This window comes from Furipterus horrens, unplaced genomic scaffold, assembly GCF_987537825.1.
Source record: "Furipterus horrens unplaced genomic scaffold, mFurHor1.1.pri manual_scaffold_3, whole genome shotgun sequence".
NCBI classification, from domain to species: Eukaryota; Metazoa; Chordata; class Mammalia; order Chiroptera; family Furipteridae; genus Furipterus; species Furipterus horrens.
Genome location: NW_028327173.1, coordinates 147,206,304 through 147,223,427, shown reverse-complemented (window position 1 = coordinate 147,223,427; position 17,124 = coordinate 147,206,304). Strand labels below are relative to the sequence as shown.

General features: G+C 52.7%; 1 protein-coding gene across 1 annotated transcript; it reads right to left on the bottom strand.

Annotated features, from left to right (window-relative positions):
* Positions 1-1,656: 1,656 nt before the first annotated feature.
* DISP2 (dispatched RND transporter family member 2) lies at positions 1,657-15,978 on the bottom strand. The gene is made up of 8 exons (XM_090270407.1): positions 15,839-15,978; positions 10,869-11,198; positions 10,554-10,583; positions 10,285-10,408; positions 9,888-10,003; positions 9,567-9,694; positions 9,105-9,202; positions 1,657-7,777 (listed from the first exon to the last, which is right to left on the bottom strand). Exons 1-8 carry the CDS (start codon positions 15,949-15,951, stop codon positions 4,517-4,519), a joined length of 4,200 nt encoding a protein of 1,399 aa, XP_090126533.1. The 5' UTR covers positions 15,952-15,978; the 3' UTR covers positions 1,657-4,516.
* Positions 15,979-17,124: the final 1,146 nt, after the last annotated feature.

Here is a 17,124-nt window from a genome sequence, read left to right as displayed (position 1 = left end):
ATAGGGCCCACCTCATTTGTTTCTTGTCCATCAGGGGTCACTGTCCTTTGTTATCTGATATCCAGTGTCGTGAAAACTATTGTTTCATATATATTTTTTCTGTTTAGTTGTTGTTTCAGGAAAGAGGGTAAATCTGGTCCCTGCTACTTCATCTTGGCTAGAAGGGGAGGTTGAATATGTATTCTAAATATATTTTGTTCAAATTATGAAGCTTTAGATTTAAATGATTCCATTTTTGAAAAATACCCACCATATATCCTATTTGCAAAGCCAGTCCTTTGTGTCAAAAGCATCAGCCAAATCAGATTGACTTTCTATTAGAAAAAGCCTGATTTTTTAATTTAAATGTTTTGTTTTGAATTTTGTTTTTCAATTCAAATAATCCAAATTAAATGAAGAAAGCACAGAACTGAGCTATAAGGTTGCCCCATTCAAAAATTCTCATGGAAGATCTCTAGGCTTTGCTTTCTCAACAACTTCTTCAGGCAGAGCATTCTCAAGTAGTCTGTTTGTTTTTTGGTTTGTTTTTTATACTGCAGAGTGAGTTGCCAGAGTAGGATTCAAAATGAAGGAGGGGGTCAACTGGGAAAGTGGAGAGAGAAAAGAACTGACTAATCTAAGGCTCCTTCTTAGGCTGATCAATACAAAGAGAGGAAACATATGAAGGAGGAAGCTCGGGAAGCTGATTCCCTTAAAACTATCTGTGTCTACCTACCTTTGAGAAAGTCTTCATGTCCCTGTGGAAATACAGGCCTCTGGTGCAGTGTGTGAAGCCAGAGATGGAACCATTACTGCTTCCCTTGTTGTAACAGAAGGGATGGGGAGAGAAGCAGGCAGGAGAAGGAGTCGGTAAGTTGGGGACTTGATGCCTTGAAGGTGAGTACATTTCCAGTTTTCTTTATGAAGAATGAGTTGTGTACTGACAGTGGGGTTGTGGAAGGTGGAGATAGGCATCAGATATTTGAAGAGGGTAGAGAAAGTATGACAGTCCTCACAAAGAATAGAACTAGTAACTAGAATGGAAACTAGCTAGGAAGGGCTGAGGGTCCAGTTGGAGGTTGGTGGCCATGAAGTCAGACCTACATCAATCTGCCCAGCTATGTGATTTTCTTTAGCAATACTAAAGCTCTTGTTCGATGTTTGTGTATTTGGTAAGATGCTGATCTTTCCCCTATATTGAGGGATACTGTGAATAATCACACAGAGGCCTGATAATAATTATAAGTTTATCAAGGTCCATCCAGGGCTCTTCAGTACAGGGTGGCTTTGGACTGCCAGCCATTACATAGCACATAATGGCTTTCTTTTGTTTCTTACCTTCCCAGTAAATTGCATTACAATTTCTTCTCTTAAGCATAAACACCTCCAGACCTTGAGTTACAGTTGCCCCTGTGAACAAGGGTGAGAATAGAAAGGGTGAGGAATGTCTGTTTTTCCTATTCCCAGGCAGATAGGATCTTGATGCATGGCATGGAATGCCAGAGAGCTTGTCATTGCCCATGTGTATTATCAAAGGTTGAGATAAGGCCACCATGGGAAAAAAGATCAGAAACTCTCTGGACAATGGGTGGAGATGGTACAATAAATCAATGTATCCTCTTTCCTGATACCCTTCACCTGCCTCCCTGTCCTGCTGTACGCTGGGAGAAGAATTAAGTTGGAGGGGGCTGAGGAAGTTTGGCTTATAAGTCCCTTATGAAATGTCTCTTTCAGAATCAGGCTCAAGCTGGGATATTGACTAAATATCATGGTATGGGATATGCTGTGTGCCAGTAAAATCTAGCATTCTGCCGGTCACATCAGTCTCTGTCTACCATCCTCATCAAAGCACCACAGCCACAGAAGGATGGGCTTTCCCATTGTAACAAGCTATACCAAGTTACATTTTAAAAACACAGCACACATACTCTGAGTGTGAGTTCAAGCATCTGTGGCACAAATAGGAGAAATACTCTCAAGTCCCAAATGAGTGTTAACATAGTTCTATTTTAAAAGTGTCTCGGTGTTAAGAACCCAATTCTTGAATTGTCCAGAGCAAACATGAATGCTTTGACTGGTTTTCCCTTCCCTCACAGCATGTTTCTAAGCCTCTCCCAACATGTGCCCAGGGCCACACACTCACTGCCAGCACCCATAACAATAATAAAGTACATAGATCTGATAAAGTCAAAGGAAGTTGAAAATGCTAAGTCCTGCTTTCCAAAATTGGGGCTAGAAAGGTGTGCTGGATTACCCGCTGTGTGATAACAGAGGGACACGGTCCTTGGTGCAGACAAGGCAGGACCCTGACGAGCAGCCCTAGACCAGAGAGGCTGAATTCTACTTGGACAGTGAGAGAGGTCCAAGTAGAACTCCAGGGGGACAGGTCCAAGCTACATCCTAGTAACCACCCTCCTTCCTAGGAGTCAAATGAATTTGACTTATTTATCTTGCAAAGTATTGTTATTCCTGCCCACAGTCTTTCATGTTGTCCATAACTCCTGTGTCTCATGGGGGTTTCTGTCCCACTTTTCATGAGCTACCTGGGGTGGGAGGGGCACCTTAACAATATAGAAAACAAAACAAAACACTCCTTGATTTGTTTCCAGCTCTGCCACAGAAGGCTTGTTCCTAGAAAACTCCCTTCCCCTTTGTGATAGTCATCTGTAAAATGGCCTGAATCAGGGGTTTTCACACCAAATTCCGTGGAGCCTTCAGGAGCTTGAGGGTTCCCCAGGGCTCCCAGAGAGGCACAGTAGAAAGCGATGCTGAGCTGGCTCTGTACTCTCCCACCCAGCACCCACCAGAGTAGCTGCTTTTTATCTGTTTTATATACTGTGTTCCCATACAACAATTCTTTGAAGAAAGGGTCCTGAGGTTACAAAGTTTGAAAACTCCTGGAATGGATGATCATTAAAATGTCTTTCAGTCTGAGATACTTAGACTTCTGAAGCCCGGCTCAAGCTGTTCTTCTTCCAGAAAGCCTTCCCAGTTACCCAGTCCTGGGTACTTGAGCTCCAGCAATACTGAGGGTGACAGGCATATGTCCCTCAGAGACCCACGGGTGCCTGCATGGATGTGTGAACTGTTTCCCCAGTTAGAGGGTGAGCTCTCTGAGGGAAAATCTTATTTTTCCTTCCATGCCTCTGCCTCTTTGCAGTACCACATGCAGAGTAGCTGTTCAGTAAACTCGCTGATGCTCCGAGTATCATGAGCTCTTACATGAGATAAAACCTTCCTGAGAGATTCGTTGCTTTAGTGGGGAGGAATCAACCTGTGGTCTGCTGATGGTCACCAGAGAACCTACCTGGGGAATAGCTTCAGATCCATATAGTCCCAGAAAGGGCAGGCCTGAGTTCTTGCCTAATTGAACCCCAATTCACCTCTACTGCCCTCAGTGTCTCTCCTGCCAGGGGCTTTCCATCTGCTGTGGCCGTGGAAGAGGTGTGTTCTGACTCTGAACCTGGAAATCAGATTAGCCAGGATATCCCACAGCCAGCAGGCATCTCAGCCGGATTTGGAGAGGCACAGGGATGATGGAGGAAAATCCAGGCTTACTCAGAGTGTAGCTTTCTCTGGAGACGGAGTCCTAAAATGAGGCGGGCGGGGAGCTTACTCAGAGCCACCTGAGAAGGCAGGTCACAGGAAGAGTGCTAGAGGTAAAAGGTCAGGACAGCCACAGACCAAGGTCCTTGGGTCAGGTGACCAGAAGGAGAGTGGGAGCTGTAGTGGTGGAGTGAGTATGCAAACCTGCTGTGACATTTATTAGCTATATGACTTTGGGTAAACCACTTCACTTTACTTAGTTTCAATGTCTTTACCTATAAACTGGAGGCAAAAGAACCTGGCCAACTGCAGGCTATCCCATAGTGAAGTGAGATTCCAAGGAGAAAACAGGTACAGAAGTGTTCTGTAAACTAAAAGAGGGAGGGACGGAAAGGATTCTGATTGTTAACAGGGGAGATCACTCTTTCCTGCCACAGCAGCTTCCTCTGAAGGGCCAGCCTGTAATGTCACAGGGATGTTCTGAGGCTGACCAGTCCTCCTTCTCCTGCTCCTCCTCTCTCTGCCTGGCCTTGATGACGTTCTGGCCAGACTGGGGTAGTAAAGGGGGCAGGGCAGTTCAGACAGAGGCCCCAGCCCAATTCTGGCACAAAACTCCCCAAAGAGAGGGAAGTGTCCTGATAAAAAGCCCCTGAAGGATGTGAGGCCCCAGAGGCTGCTGAGATTCCCCAGAACTCTTTTGTTCAGGGTGGGTCCTGGTTGGCACTGTGGGGCACAGAAGCCTTCAGCAGGTCACAAGAAGAGCTTGGCATTTCCCTCCAAAGACCTTCCCCACTGAATCCTCCAGATGTGGGATGTAAACAGCAGCCTGGACCAAGGATGGAACATCTGGCGTCGTTTAAAATCCACAGCTGAAGGGTGAGACCTCTCCATGCTGACAGAGGGAAACACCATCAGCCTCCAGCCCAATGCTGCCCATGCCTTGTCATCCCCGACAGGCTCTGTACCCTGGTCCGGCCTCCCTGGGTCTCGCTCAACTACTGTAGCCTGAAGTGTGGGTGCTGGGCCTGCGCAGCCAAACATCTGGCAGATCTGGCTGGCTGTTGGGCAGCACCACAGGGCTGCCATCCCCGGGCCCCCCACGGCCCTTCCATGACGAGCTGCTCTGGTGGGATGCAGGCAGTGATGGATCGTACACAGTCTCCTTCAGTGCCAGCCACAGGGTGTCTCGCTTCCCATTCAGCTGGCCCCGTTCAGGTACTGATTGCTCAGTTTCATCCAGGTCCTCTGGGGAAGCACCCACAGAATCAGGTAAACGAGCACTGGGCTCAGAGGTGCTTAGACAGGTTTCGTCAGAGACACTGAGCCCCTCCAGGGTGCTGCCTGAGGAGCAGAGGCAATCAGGTGGCTCTGCAGCTTTGGGCCTGGGGGTGTGGGCTGGGGCTTCTGGTGAGGCCTGCACAGGCTCAGGCTTCTGCCCTTGGGAGTCCTGCCTCACCTGGGTTTGGGGGCTGGGGCCAGACTGCTTATAGGGGGAGGAGGTCTGCAGGGCTGGGCACTGGCTGAAGACTGTCTTGTGGTCCAGGAACAGCTCCCTTGGGGAGGCAGGGGCTAGTGGGGGACGGGAGCAACAGGGGCCATCATGCAGCTGTAGATCCTCAGAGAGCACTGAGGGCCGGTGGGACAGTTTGCTGGTGGCTGTGCTGGTGTCAAAGCTGGGGCTCCGGCGCCGGGCCAGGGGCTGTAGCTCATATTGCTCTGAGCAGGACCCGGGTGGCCCTCCTACTGGCCCTTGTCGTGGGCGGCCTGCTTTCTCCCCACGCGGCTCCCCAGTTCCAGCATCCCACGGCAGGTGGGCACAGGGCCAGAGGATCTGACCACAGTTCTTCTCTGGTCCGAAAAAGCAACAGAGAGATTGGAAGAAGAAGCTGGCAAAGCCACAGCTGACGCACTTGACCATCATGAGGACAATGCCCAGCTTGCGATAAAGCAGCACGGTGGCCGGCAGCATGAGCACACCAGCCGCAAACAGGGCTGCAGCCCCCATGGCCGTGGCACAGCTGGTCTGGCGCAGTGAGAAAGCCACACGGCTCAGGCGGTCTGGATGTGGGCACAGGTGATAGGAGATGCAGTAGTTGACAGTGAAGTCTACTGAGAGGCCCACAGAAGCAGAGAGAAAGAGTGCCTCGGCAGTGTTGAGCTGCCACTCCAGGAGAACCAGGAGCCCCACGGTGAGCAGTACTGTGCCCGCCACAGCTGCCACAGAGAACAGGCTAAGTGGGACATTCCAGGTACCTAGCAGCAGTGTGGCAAAGGCCAACGCCAGAGCCAGGCCCAGCACCACAGCAGGCTCGGTGCTCAGGCTGTGCTGAAGGCTGTACAGCTCCAGCCAGCTGGTGAACCAACCTTGGCGGAGGCCAGGAGGCGCCTTGCCCAGCTCTGCTGCCAGCCAGTGGCTGACCTCAGTGTAGAAGTGGTGGGCCTGGTTGTAGTCTGGACTATACTGAAAGTTGGTCTGGAACTGTAGGACCAGCGCAGTCAGGCTGCCCTGCATATTGAAGCGGGGTCCCAGGTCACGGGTGCTCTGTGGGCCTTGCTCCAGAGTCATCATCTTGAGGCAGTGCAGGAAAAGCTGGGGTGCCCAGGGGAAGCCTGAGAGGCCACAGCAGAGGCCAGGCCCCAGGCGGGCACAACTGGGGCTCTCCACCCAGTGCTGAAGGGCCTCCACAAAGCACACTGTGGGCCAGCCCTCCGGCTGGGCACCAAAGAAACTCTGATTCCGAGTTCTGTGGCAGAGTGCCAGCAGCCAGCGCTGGGCCTCAGGACTGCTGGCTGAGAAGGCAGGGTCACTTACCAGTGAGCTGTTGCTGCGAGGGTCCAGGGGGTCCCCAGTGTCCACTGGAAGGATGCCCCACACCAAAGCCACGGGCATGTGGCCTCCCTCGCCCTCAGGTAGCCGCTCGAACAGGAACTGCTGGCGGTACTCTGCGTCGAAGCGCTCGAAGGGGTGGCTGGGCCGGAAGACCTGGCCATGTGGCGGGGGCAGGGTAGGCAGCCGCAGGCGGGGGCTGACGCCGGCAATGTAAGCGCCCCCTGCCGCCAGCGCCGCGAACCAGCAGATCCAGATGTAGCGGAACTTGATGACGCCGCAGGGCAGGAGGCGCTGGAAGAGGAGGCGCGAGGTGCTGGCCGCGGCTCTCCGAAGGCCCCGTAGCCGCCGGTGCAGCGCCAGCGCTAGCCGCCGGGGCGCGCTGCCGGCCCACGGGCCCTGCGCCCGGGCCGCACAGCCGCGCGCCAGGTAGCGCTCGTGGAGCACGGCAGAGGAGGGCAGCCAGGCCAGCGTGAGCGCCAGGTGCGCCAGCACAGCCGTGCCCATGTAAAGGGCGAAGCAGCGCACGGCCGGGAGGCGGCTCAGATAGCTGGCGTAGAAGGCCGCGCTGGTGGTGAGGCCGGAGACCAGCAGCAGGTAGCCGAAGTGGTGCATGGTGCGGCCCACGCGCTGTGCCAGCCCCCCAGAGGGCAGCTGGCTCTTGCTCAGACGCCAGAGGTCGAAGAAGATGAGTGTGTGGTTGATGCAGACGCTGCTGAGCAGGACAAGGGCCGCCAGATTGACAAAGGGGAAGTAGGCCATTCGGAAGGCCACTCGGTAAAGAAAGAAGGCCACCAGCAGGGAGCCCAACATCCCTAGCAGCACCATGAGCGTGAGGAAGAGGGAGCGTAGATAGAGGGCGGTGCTGAGAAAGATGGCAGCCAGGGCCAGCAAGGGGTACACTGTATCCTGGGCCAGGTAGTGCCTCAGCAGCTCCTGCTTGAGGCCCAGGTCCATGCCAGTGATGGACGTGAAATTGTCAGAGAGCTCCCAGGGGGTGACTAGGCGGTCCAGGTAGATGCCCATCATGGAGGCACCCTTTGGGGTGGGCAGGAAGAGCAGGCTGTACTTGAGGGAGGGCACCTGGTAGTCAGCAGTCTGGGGGCTCAGAAAGTCCCTGTCCAGCAGAAAGTGCAGAAGTTGGTAGATGGCACTGCTCTGGGAGCACTTGGTGGGAACCTGGGAACAGCGTGGGGGCTTATCCTGCCCCGGTCCCAGACAAGAGGGCACCAGGGCACCACGGTGGTAGTAGATGGCACAGGACCGAAGCAGTGCTAGTGTGCGGGCTGCGTCTGCTTGAGTAGTGTCCAGGCAGGAGGAGCGGTTGGAGAGCACAGCCACATAGTTGCCCAGGGACCAGCTGGGGCAGCACTCATTGGCTGCTGTGCGCTGGCACAGAGCCCCGAAGTGGGAATGGGAGCGTATCTGTAGGGCACAGACAGCAGGAGAGAGCTCAAGGGCAGTGCAGGGGCCCAGGTTTCCCCAGCCCTGAGCAAGGCCCTCTCTCCTCCTTGCAGGTTGCAGGGCAGAGGCAGAGAGGTATCCTGATAGCCCAACAGAACTGGCTTGTCTCAGAGTTGCCTTTGGCTCTTGGCCCAGGTGTCAGCAGTTACATCTTGACTCCATCAAAGAGGAGCTTCAGAGATGCTGCCAAGGCCCCTGCCTGAGAGGTCCTGCCCTAAGGGCCCCTGCAGGCCACATATCCCAACACTACATTGCCTGAGCCAGGAGTATGAGTGGAAGTGGCAGCCACAGAGAAAACAGGGTCAAAGGGCCAGGAAACTGGAAGCAAACGGTGAGAAAAGCAGAGGACAAAACATTCCAGGATCAGGGTCACTGCCAAACCCTAGCCCCTTCCCTCTGCTAGTCTGCTTAAACTTTCTTAGACAGAGGGCTGTTTCTTTTTCAGACCTCCTGCCTCCTTTACTCTTCCACCTGATGTTGACACCACAGCAGCTCGTGTGATGCACACAAGCACCTGTCTGGAAACCAGAGGCTCTATTCTGCCATTACCTGGATGTATGGCCTTGGACCTGAAATCCTAGTGACAATAGTAACATTTATTGAGAGGTTACTATTGCCACTCATTATGTTATAGTTTTACAAATTTCATCTTAATTGTCACAACATCCCTATGAGGAAAGTACCATTCTTATCCCCATTTTATATGTACAAAGACTGAGGCACTGAGAAGTTAAGAAATGTGCCTGACATCACACAGCTTGAGGGAGGGCACCTGGTAGTCAGACATCTGAATTCAGCTAGGGAGTATTAGAGCTGGCCTTGAAATCAGGCATCTGGCTCCAGAGCACATGTGTGAAGTGGGCGGCATGGGCTACTTTGTGGTGTTCACACTGTTTTTAGCAGCAAACCTTTAGCAGATATTACAGTGTGTGGTTGTCTAGTTAGCATGATTGCACCAGCACTACATAGATTGATGGGGGCTGGGGGCGGTGAGCCAGAGCCTTCTCCATAGTTCTTGAGGTTCCTTTTCAGGGCCTTTAGGAAATCCCCAGGCTCTGCATGGTGTCTCTTTCAACACGTGTATTTTGGCTCTTACGAAAACAGCTGACTCTTCTTTCCCTACGCCAACCTGGAGTCTTTCAGCAGCACTGGAATAATTTTCTAAGCAGGGAATGCTCTTCCCCAGTCTACCCTGGCAGTCCTGGCTCAGCAGTGTTTCTTTGGGATCAGGTCCTTGGTGTCCTGGTTCCCCAAAACCCAGCCCCTGATACCTCCCCAGTCATCTCACCTGGTCCTGTTCCATACGACACATGGAATGGATGGCGTGTAGGTTCCACAGGCTGCCCGCTGAGGTTGACATGAACACCAGCTGTGCATAGCTCTTTTCTGCAATACACCCCCCAGAGTTCAGCCCTTTGGCCCCAGGTCCTGAACCCACCAAAGGAAAGATTCTTACCCAGAGCCATATAAGGTTCAGATTCTCGGGGCTTGACACCTGTCCCTGGCTGCCTCATCTTGGGTCTGCATCCCAGCTCCTGTGCCCACCCACACCCACTTGACCCTACCCCGCAGGATCACCTGAGACCTGCCTCTTCTTCCTAGACATAACCCAACTTCCTTGGCTTGAATGTGGCCAGCTGGCCTCCTTCCCTTTGTGTCTGCTCAAATCTGTTCTCCTGGGCCTTTCTGTTCCAGTAGGTGGGGGTAGGGACTGCTATTAAAGCCAGGAACTGGCCAAGCTGAAGCTTACCAGGGGGGCCACAGAAGAATCTTTCTTGCCCACTGTCTTCCAGGGGCTCCACCATCCTCCGGGGCCGGACCATGCCCTCCTGGGCACTACTCCAGGGTTCGGGGCTCAGAGTGGTATAGGGGTTTGAGCTGAGGTGTAGAGAAAACCAATGCCAGGCACCATCAAGGGGTGGGATCTCAGAGGAGGCTAGACATTACTCCCCAGAGGTCTCAGCAAGCTCTCCAACCTGTCTTTCAGAAGGTCACTTGATGGTCTCTCTCTAGAGACCTCATTTTTTTCTTCCATTTCCCCCAATGGTGTGGAAAGATGGGAACCCATTACCTGTTCAGCTCAAGGTCTGGAGAAAGGGAAAGCAGCTTCCTGGGCCCCGTGAGGGTCTGCAGTGCTCTCCAGACCACTAGCTTGTGCCCAATGTCTGTGTCCCGAGGCTCAAAGCCCTGTAGGGAGGAGGGCCGAGAAAATCAGGCAAGCAGGAGAAGGGGTTTTTCACTGGTCCTTCTCGGCTCTGCCCGTTGGGCTCCCTGGAGCAGGGAAGGCCAGCCTGCCTGCCTGGATTGTTGAGCAGGAGCATCACCTCTATACCATCTTCCCAACTCTCTCTGTAGACTGAGAGCCCACTACTGCCACCCACCCCCAGCCGGGCTACTCCAACCTGTTGCCCCAGACTGAGCTGAGGTGGCCAAACTTGGGGCCCCCCACCCTCCCCTTGGCTCCTCACCAGCAAGGGCTTGGAGAAATCAGGCAGGTGGCCCCCCAAGAGTCCGGCCAGGGTGCAGAGGAGGATGACAGCTAGACACAGCAACAGCACTGCCACTGGCCACTCAGCAATCAGCTGGGAATAGCTGTGAAAGAGGAAGAAAGCCACATGAATTAGTGTTGAGTGTGGTAATACGGGCTGGGTGAGCTTAGGAGCCACCCAGAAGTGGGGGTGGAGCTATACTGGGCACAGCCTGGTCACCCTAGGGTCAAGAAAAGGCCTAGGCCTACCTCTTTGGCATCCGGAAGGCCTGTTTCTGCCTGTGGAATAGAAGAAAAGGTACTTGCTTGCTAAAGTCCTCTTACAGGGTGGGACATGGGGGTAGGGCATAGAGGAAGATGGCATTAACCCTTTTAGGCTTTCCCACACCACAGCTACAATTCTTAGTTTCAAGCTCTCTATCCAAGCTGCCTCCTTCATCAGAGGCAGCGGACATTCTGAGCTGCCTCCTGATGTTGGAGTCCAGAGCCCAGGGGATTGGCCCCACTTTTTAGCCCTGCTCTACCTTCCAGTGGCAGCTGGCAGGCTGCTGGACCCCTCCTTACCTGACACTGACCACATGGTGTTGCACAGATGGTGGCTTCCAGGCCCCATCATGCTGTGAGGGGGCTGGGGAAGGGCTGAGGCTGGAGCCATGGGAGCACAGAGCTGCCCGGTCTCCCAGCCCTGGCAGGGAACTGCCTCCCCTGTATTCCTGTGGTGCCCGGGCATAAGTGCAGTGGGCGGGGGCCAAGGGGTTGGATGGGCCCACAGGCTGGAGGGTAGAGGTTGCTGGTGGAGGTCCTGAAGAGCTGGAAAGGTCCTCAAGGGGGCAGCTGTGGAGGGAGCAGCTTCTTTCTGGGCTTGCCTCAGGGGCCACCACCTTGCTCTGGGACCTGGGGAGAGAAGAGGCAGGGAAGATCGGGTGGGGGCACACTGGCAGGATGTTTCTGTTGCTAGTCCTGGAGGAGAGACAAGGAAGGTGGGGGCTATGGATCTACATCCCCTGCTTACCTCTTGGGGTCAACTGTCTTATTCATTCAACAACAACAACAAAACCCACCATTATTGGCAGCCTGCTACACGCTAGACCCAACTAAGCAACAAATGTGATTTTACATATATGCTCTAATTTACTCTTTACAAAAACCTACAGAAGTACTTTCCTTGTTTATAGATTTGAAAACTGAAGTTCAGTGAAATGTGAAGAGCAAGGCCTTAAACCCAGTTCTGACTTGCAGCTCTGAGCTCTTTCTGCTACAGTCATCAGTTCATTCTCTTGTTAGATATTTATTGAGCACCTGCTGCCCTCTTGTCCCTACAGGTAATTGCCCCTCCCCCAGATAACTTCATTGCTCACATTCTCTCTTTATTCTGTTCTCAGTTCAACTATTACCTTCTTAGAGAAGCCTTCCATGATGACCCTCTCTAAATAATCACCTATCAGTTCTTCATCCCCTTACCCACTTTATAATTCTTCAGAACATTTGCCACAAGTGGACATTATATTATATAGTTGTCATGCTTATTGCCTGCCTCTCATATGGAGTGTGAGCTCTGGGAGAGCAGGGTCCTGGTGCATTTTTTCATCTCTCTAAACTCAGTGCCTTGCACACAGAAGGTGCCCAGGGAATGTTTGTTGAATGAATACTGAGTGTCAGACAGGCTGCTAATAGTGGTGCTAGGGTAAAGAAGGCCCAGTCCTTGTCCTCTAGGTACTCCTAGTAGGTGGGAGATGTGGACAGTCTTAACATGTTGAGTGCTATGAGAGAAGAAGTCATAGGGCTGAGGGAGCCCAGAGGAGGGCCCGACCTTCACAGGGCTGGGGATAGTAAGGGAAAGTCTGGTAGAGGCAGTTGCTGTCCTTCCACCAACTTTGGGCTGTGGGAAAGTTTTGTTTTGCAAAGGTATGCATAGTTGGGAGATGGAGTTTTGACCCCTAAGGAACTTGCCAGCGAGGACTCAGAAATAGATTCCTCTTCCAAAATTACTAGTGATGGCAGGACTCTGTGTAGGGACCCAGCCCCACACCTTGAGTGTGGGGGTAGGTGGATCCCACCCCAGTGATAGGATTGCCAGACTCAGGACAGGAGAACATCGCTACAGAACAGAGTGGGGGGTTCCCCAGGGGTTCTCAGATGGGCAGCCTTGGCATAACCCTGTCTCTGTCCCTCCATCTCCTGGGGTCACCTGGCTCACCAGAGCTTGTGCAGCTCCCACGGGAGAGCCAGGTGTATGCTGAACCAACCTTGGCTTCCAGTGCTGCCAGCTGCACTGCTGAAGGGGCTGTGGGCCAGAGTCAAGTGGGCATGGTCCACAGAGGCTGGGTTCTTCCCAGAGACCAAGTAAAGGAACTGGAAAGAATGGGCAAGCTCATCCTCTTCCTCCCAGAAGGCTGGCTTGCATAGCAATCTGGGGAGAATGACCCTTATGCTGAGAATAAAGTGGGGGAGCGGCAGAGGTATGCTTCTGGCTCTATCTCCCTTTAGCTCTGGGACCTTGGGAAAGACACACAATTCTTGGAGCATTGGCATCCATATCTGTTGTGTGAGGGTGTGATGACAATGGCCCCTCCCGGGTTTGGTATTAACTGACATAATATATGTGAGGTGTCTGGCATGGAGCCTAGCATACAGAAGACACATTTGATTTCCTGTCCCTTCTCATACTCAGTACTGCAGAGTTTAAAAAAGTATATTTATATTTATAATTTGGCTTCTTTAGGCACCTCAAATAATAAATCTCTATTTGAGAACTTACACCTTGAGAATCTCACTACATATATATAATCATAAATACTTTCCTTTTTGTCATCCCAATTTGGTCTCATGATTTAAATCACTGATACTTATTTTTTACAACTCAGCATTTAGAAAAATAGGAATTTGACCAATGTTGTTTTACAGCAAGACATCAGATGACCCCATAAAGTTAATTACATAGAAACCAGTGAGTGTCCTGGCAGTTAAAAGACCTTATGGACCCATTTCCATGGGCCAAAAGGAAGGTGGATGTAAGTGTGAACATTTACTTCTTTACGGTTTTTATTCTGCAGGTTTTTTTTTTTTTTTTTTTTGAGCAGCTATCACATGCTGGACACTGTGCTTGGCCTATGTTAAATCCTGAAGGCAAGAAGATGACCCATCAGTTTTGGTCTCCCTCTTCAGAGTGGGTCCTGCCTTCCAGAGGGCAGGAAGGTAGGGCAACCAGGGTGCCTCTTCTAACTTCCCATGGCTTTAAAACACTCACTGAGCACTGGACTTGTCCTAACAGCCAGGCTTCTGCTTGGAGTGTCAGTTTCTTTTTCATTAAAGGGATGCTGGAGGAGAACATGAGTAGGCTCCCTTAACCAGTCTATCAAACCTTAAAGCCCAAACCCTTCCTTAGGTGGCTTCTGTTCAAGGGGGATTCTAACTTCTACCATTGGCTTGCTTCTACTGGGGTCTTCCCAGCCCCATCTTCTTCCTTTTAACCCCTTCTTACCTTTCCAGGGACCAAGGATCAGTTGTTACCAAATCTCACTCATTTTGACAGTGCCCATCATACTCAATATGGTACATTTGAAACCCTCCACATTCTGACTGCGGTAGGACTGGGCCTTTGTCTCAACTCTTTCAAGGAGAACAGCCAAACTCTTCTCATAATAAAATCTTTCTCTTGCCAGCCCCTGCTGCCCTCTGTTCTCAGGAGACTTAGTAATAATATGGTTAATCACTCCAGGCCTTGCCTCCCCAGGGGCTTTCCTTCTCACCTTTGCAGTTCCATGGCTCTGACTGGAATGAGCAACTTCCTGGGCTGCTGCCTGGGCCCACTGGCCTGTGAGCCAAGTGACTGAAGAGGGCAGGCAGGGGATGGAAGGTAGTCATGCAGACCTCCTTGAGAGGCCAAAGTTGCAGCAGTCAGGACCTAGTTGACAGGGCCCCAGACACAGAGCCCCCACTTGGGAGCCTCATAAGGGACAGTGTACTTGTGCATTAACCCTGCTCTCAAGCCACTAGGAAAATAAAATGGTAATTTTAAAAACAAAGAATGAACTATTTCAATCTGCTCTGTAGTCAATGCATTAGTAAAGGACTGTGTGTGCGTGCACACGCGAGTGCACATCATCATATTCACTGTGTACCTATCCCCAGAGTTCTGCTTAACTCAGCAGGAGCATATTTGTGTTCTTGAATTGAACAGAGTCCCTTTGCCTGATTAGTATCCAGGGTCTCTTGGGAAGTGTAGAGACGGGCCAGAGGTCCCAGGGAGTTTTTGGAGGAGAGCAAGAGGTTCCTGTGCCCGAGAACGACCCTCATGTACAGGGGAAGTGAGCAGACCAGACAGGGCTGATCCTTGGCAAAATATCCAAGGAACCAAATGACTCTCCAGCACCTTTTAGGGAGGCTTCTGGCCCCAGGTCCCTGCTCTTCCCTGTACTGTCCCTGCCCTGTCCACCTCTGGCTCTTTGGTGAAGCCATAGTCCCAGGCAGACCCTGTTCCAGGGAACATATCCATCCTGTGTCTCATCCCTTTGAAAATATCTCTGTGCCTTTCATATGCAAAGGTGACTAATTCTGTCCAGGCTGATGTGTTAACAATAGAGGGAAGAAAACATTTCTCTTCACTTGTGGGGCCTCCTCTTGCTCTGAGGTACAGAATGTACATTTAGCTGGAGCAGTCTGGAGACTATGTGTCTACCTCTGCTTTTTGTGTCCAAAGAATGCCTCTTATTTCAGTCCAGGCAGGATAGGAAGGCAGTGTCCTGTCAGGGGATGGATTCTGGAGGTGGTAGACCAAGCAGGACACAGAAATTGCACCATATTGCCACCTCGCTGGGCTGTTCCCTCACACATATGGTGGAGGAAGAGAGAGAACAGGCACCAAGATCTGGGCCTTCAGCTGGAAGGTGTTCCTGCCAGCATGGGGCTCCTTCAGGGTTGCTCCTGGCTGTAGCCTGAGTCTCCGAGCCTGCCCACCTTCGTGCCTTCAGCGAGTGCAGGTAGCTGTCACACGCGAAGACTTTGGCCCACACGTGCGCAGCTGGCCATGCAGGGCTGAGTGGAGACTGATGGTGATGGACAAAGACAGTGTCTGGCGTGGCTGCCGAGTGTCTGCCCTCCCCATGATACACACCTTAGCAAACCTTCCACCTACACGCACCCTCCAGCCCACTGACACACTGGAACCCGGTCTGAGCTCCCTGCAGGCTGGGGGTTTACAGAGAAGACATGGGGGGCAGGGCTTAGAGGGAGGGGCTCGGAAGGCCAGAGGGATGGGACCCCAGGCCTTAGAGATAAGGTAGGAATAGTGGGTGGGGCAAGAACCCCGGGGCGGTGAGGGCGATGGGGGGCTGACAGTAGGGGGTAGCAGGGCGAAAGAAATTGACTTGGCAGAATGAGGGCGTGGCCAGGGGGCCGGGAGAGCGGAGGCACCTGAAGGGGCTCTGGGAGGGGCTGGGGAATGAATGGGGCGAGGCATGACGGCTCCTGGAAATGCCTGGGGAGGGGGTGCTGGGAGGGTCTGTGAGCTGGGTCTGTGGAGTGGCATGCCCTACCTGTCCGGGGAGCTGCCATCTGGGGCCAAGGGCTCCCCTTCGGGCCGCTGCTCCGCTTCTGGACCGGGGCCGGGAGCCGGACCGCTACCGCTGCTGCAGCTACCTCCGTCCATGCCCGTGGGCGGCGCCGCTGTCCGGGCGCTGGTGCTGAATTGGTGGCGGTGGCGGTGGCCGGCTTCTGCGCATGCCTAGGTGACGGGGCGGGCCGGTTGCTGGGCGGAGCCGACGAGGAGCCCGCCAATGGGTGTGGTGCCGGGGGCGGGGACAGAGGCTTTCTGCAGCATCGCTACCGGGAGCTAGAGACCTGATGTCTTCAAGACCCCGCGGCTGGTGATAAGCCCCTCTAACCAAACCAAGTCTGAGACTTTCTGTTAAGAGTCCGGCCTCCTGGTAATGCGCACATTGGCTTTTTCTGAATGGCATCTGCCTTCGCGTAAGGAACCATGAAGCGCAACCCCAGGAATCGTATTAGTGAGCCTCACAACCTGAAATGAGACTTTTCCAGTCGGAAAGAGGGAGTAGCTCCACGCCTGCACTTCGCAGCACAGGACACTGAGGGGTCTAAAGGTCGGGTGACTTTAGTCCCACACTTTTCTTGGCTCCGTTCAGCGTCCCCCTTTTCTCCCCAGTGGGGCTAGGCACCTGCTCAAGTTGGGTCTTCCTACACGTTCATCTGGATCTGGATCTGGACCTGAGTCTGCTTCCGTCGGACATGGAGCCCAACTTCTGTTATTCAAATGTGGAATATGGGACGAGGGAAAGAGAGACGCTCAGAGAATCCTTGGTTCCTTTTCTTACAATCACCCCACTTCAGCCTGGGAAGTACCTAGTAGCCACTCGCTCCAGGGCACTTGCTACCTTCCCCGTGAGGGAATGACTGTGAGGGAGGGAAGGTGTGATGGGCTGTGGACAGGCCTGGCTAGAGGGCTGTGGTAGCTCTAGAATGGATAGGGGCAGTGTAAGAAGCCTGGGAGTTTGCGAATGGAGAGTCTGGGATTTGCACGAGCAGAAAGGGTTTCACAGCAAGCAGACTGGATGGGCGTGCAGGGAGGTGTCTTGGCTGAAGAATGTGGCTGGGGAGAGAGTCAGACCCAGAATTATTTGAAGTATAGGTATCACTAAACTGTGCAAACACCATTCTATGCAAGACATAGGTCAGTAGAGGATGGGAGTGGGAGAATCTAGACATGTAGAAGTGGTGTGCCTTCCCTGAGTACCTTAGTTTGGTTGGAGAGATAAAAGGCTAGCCCATAAATTGGTGCTGACTGGATAGGGTGATAGGGTGT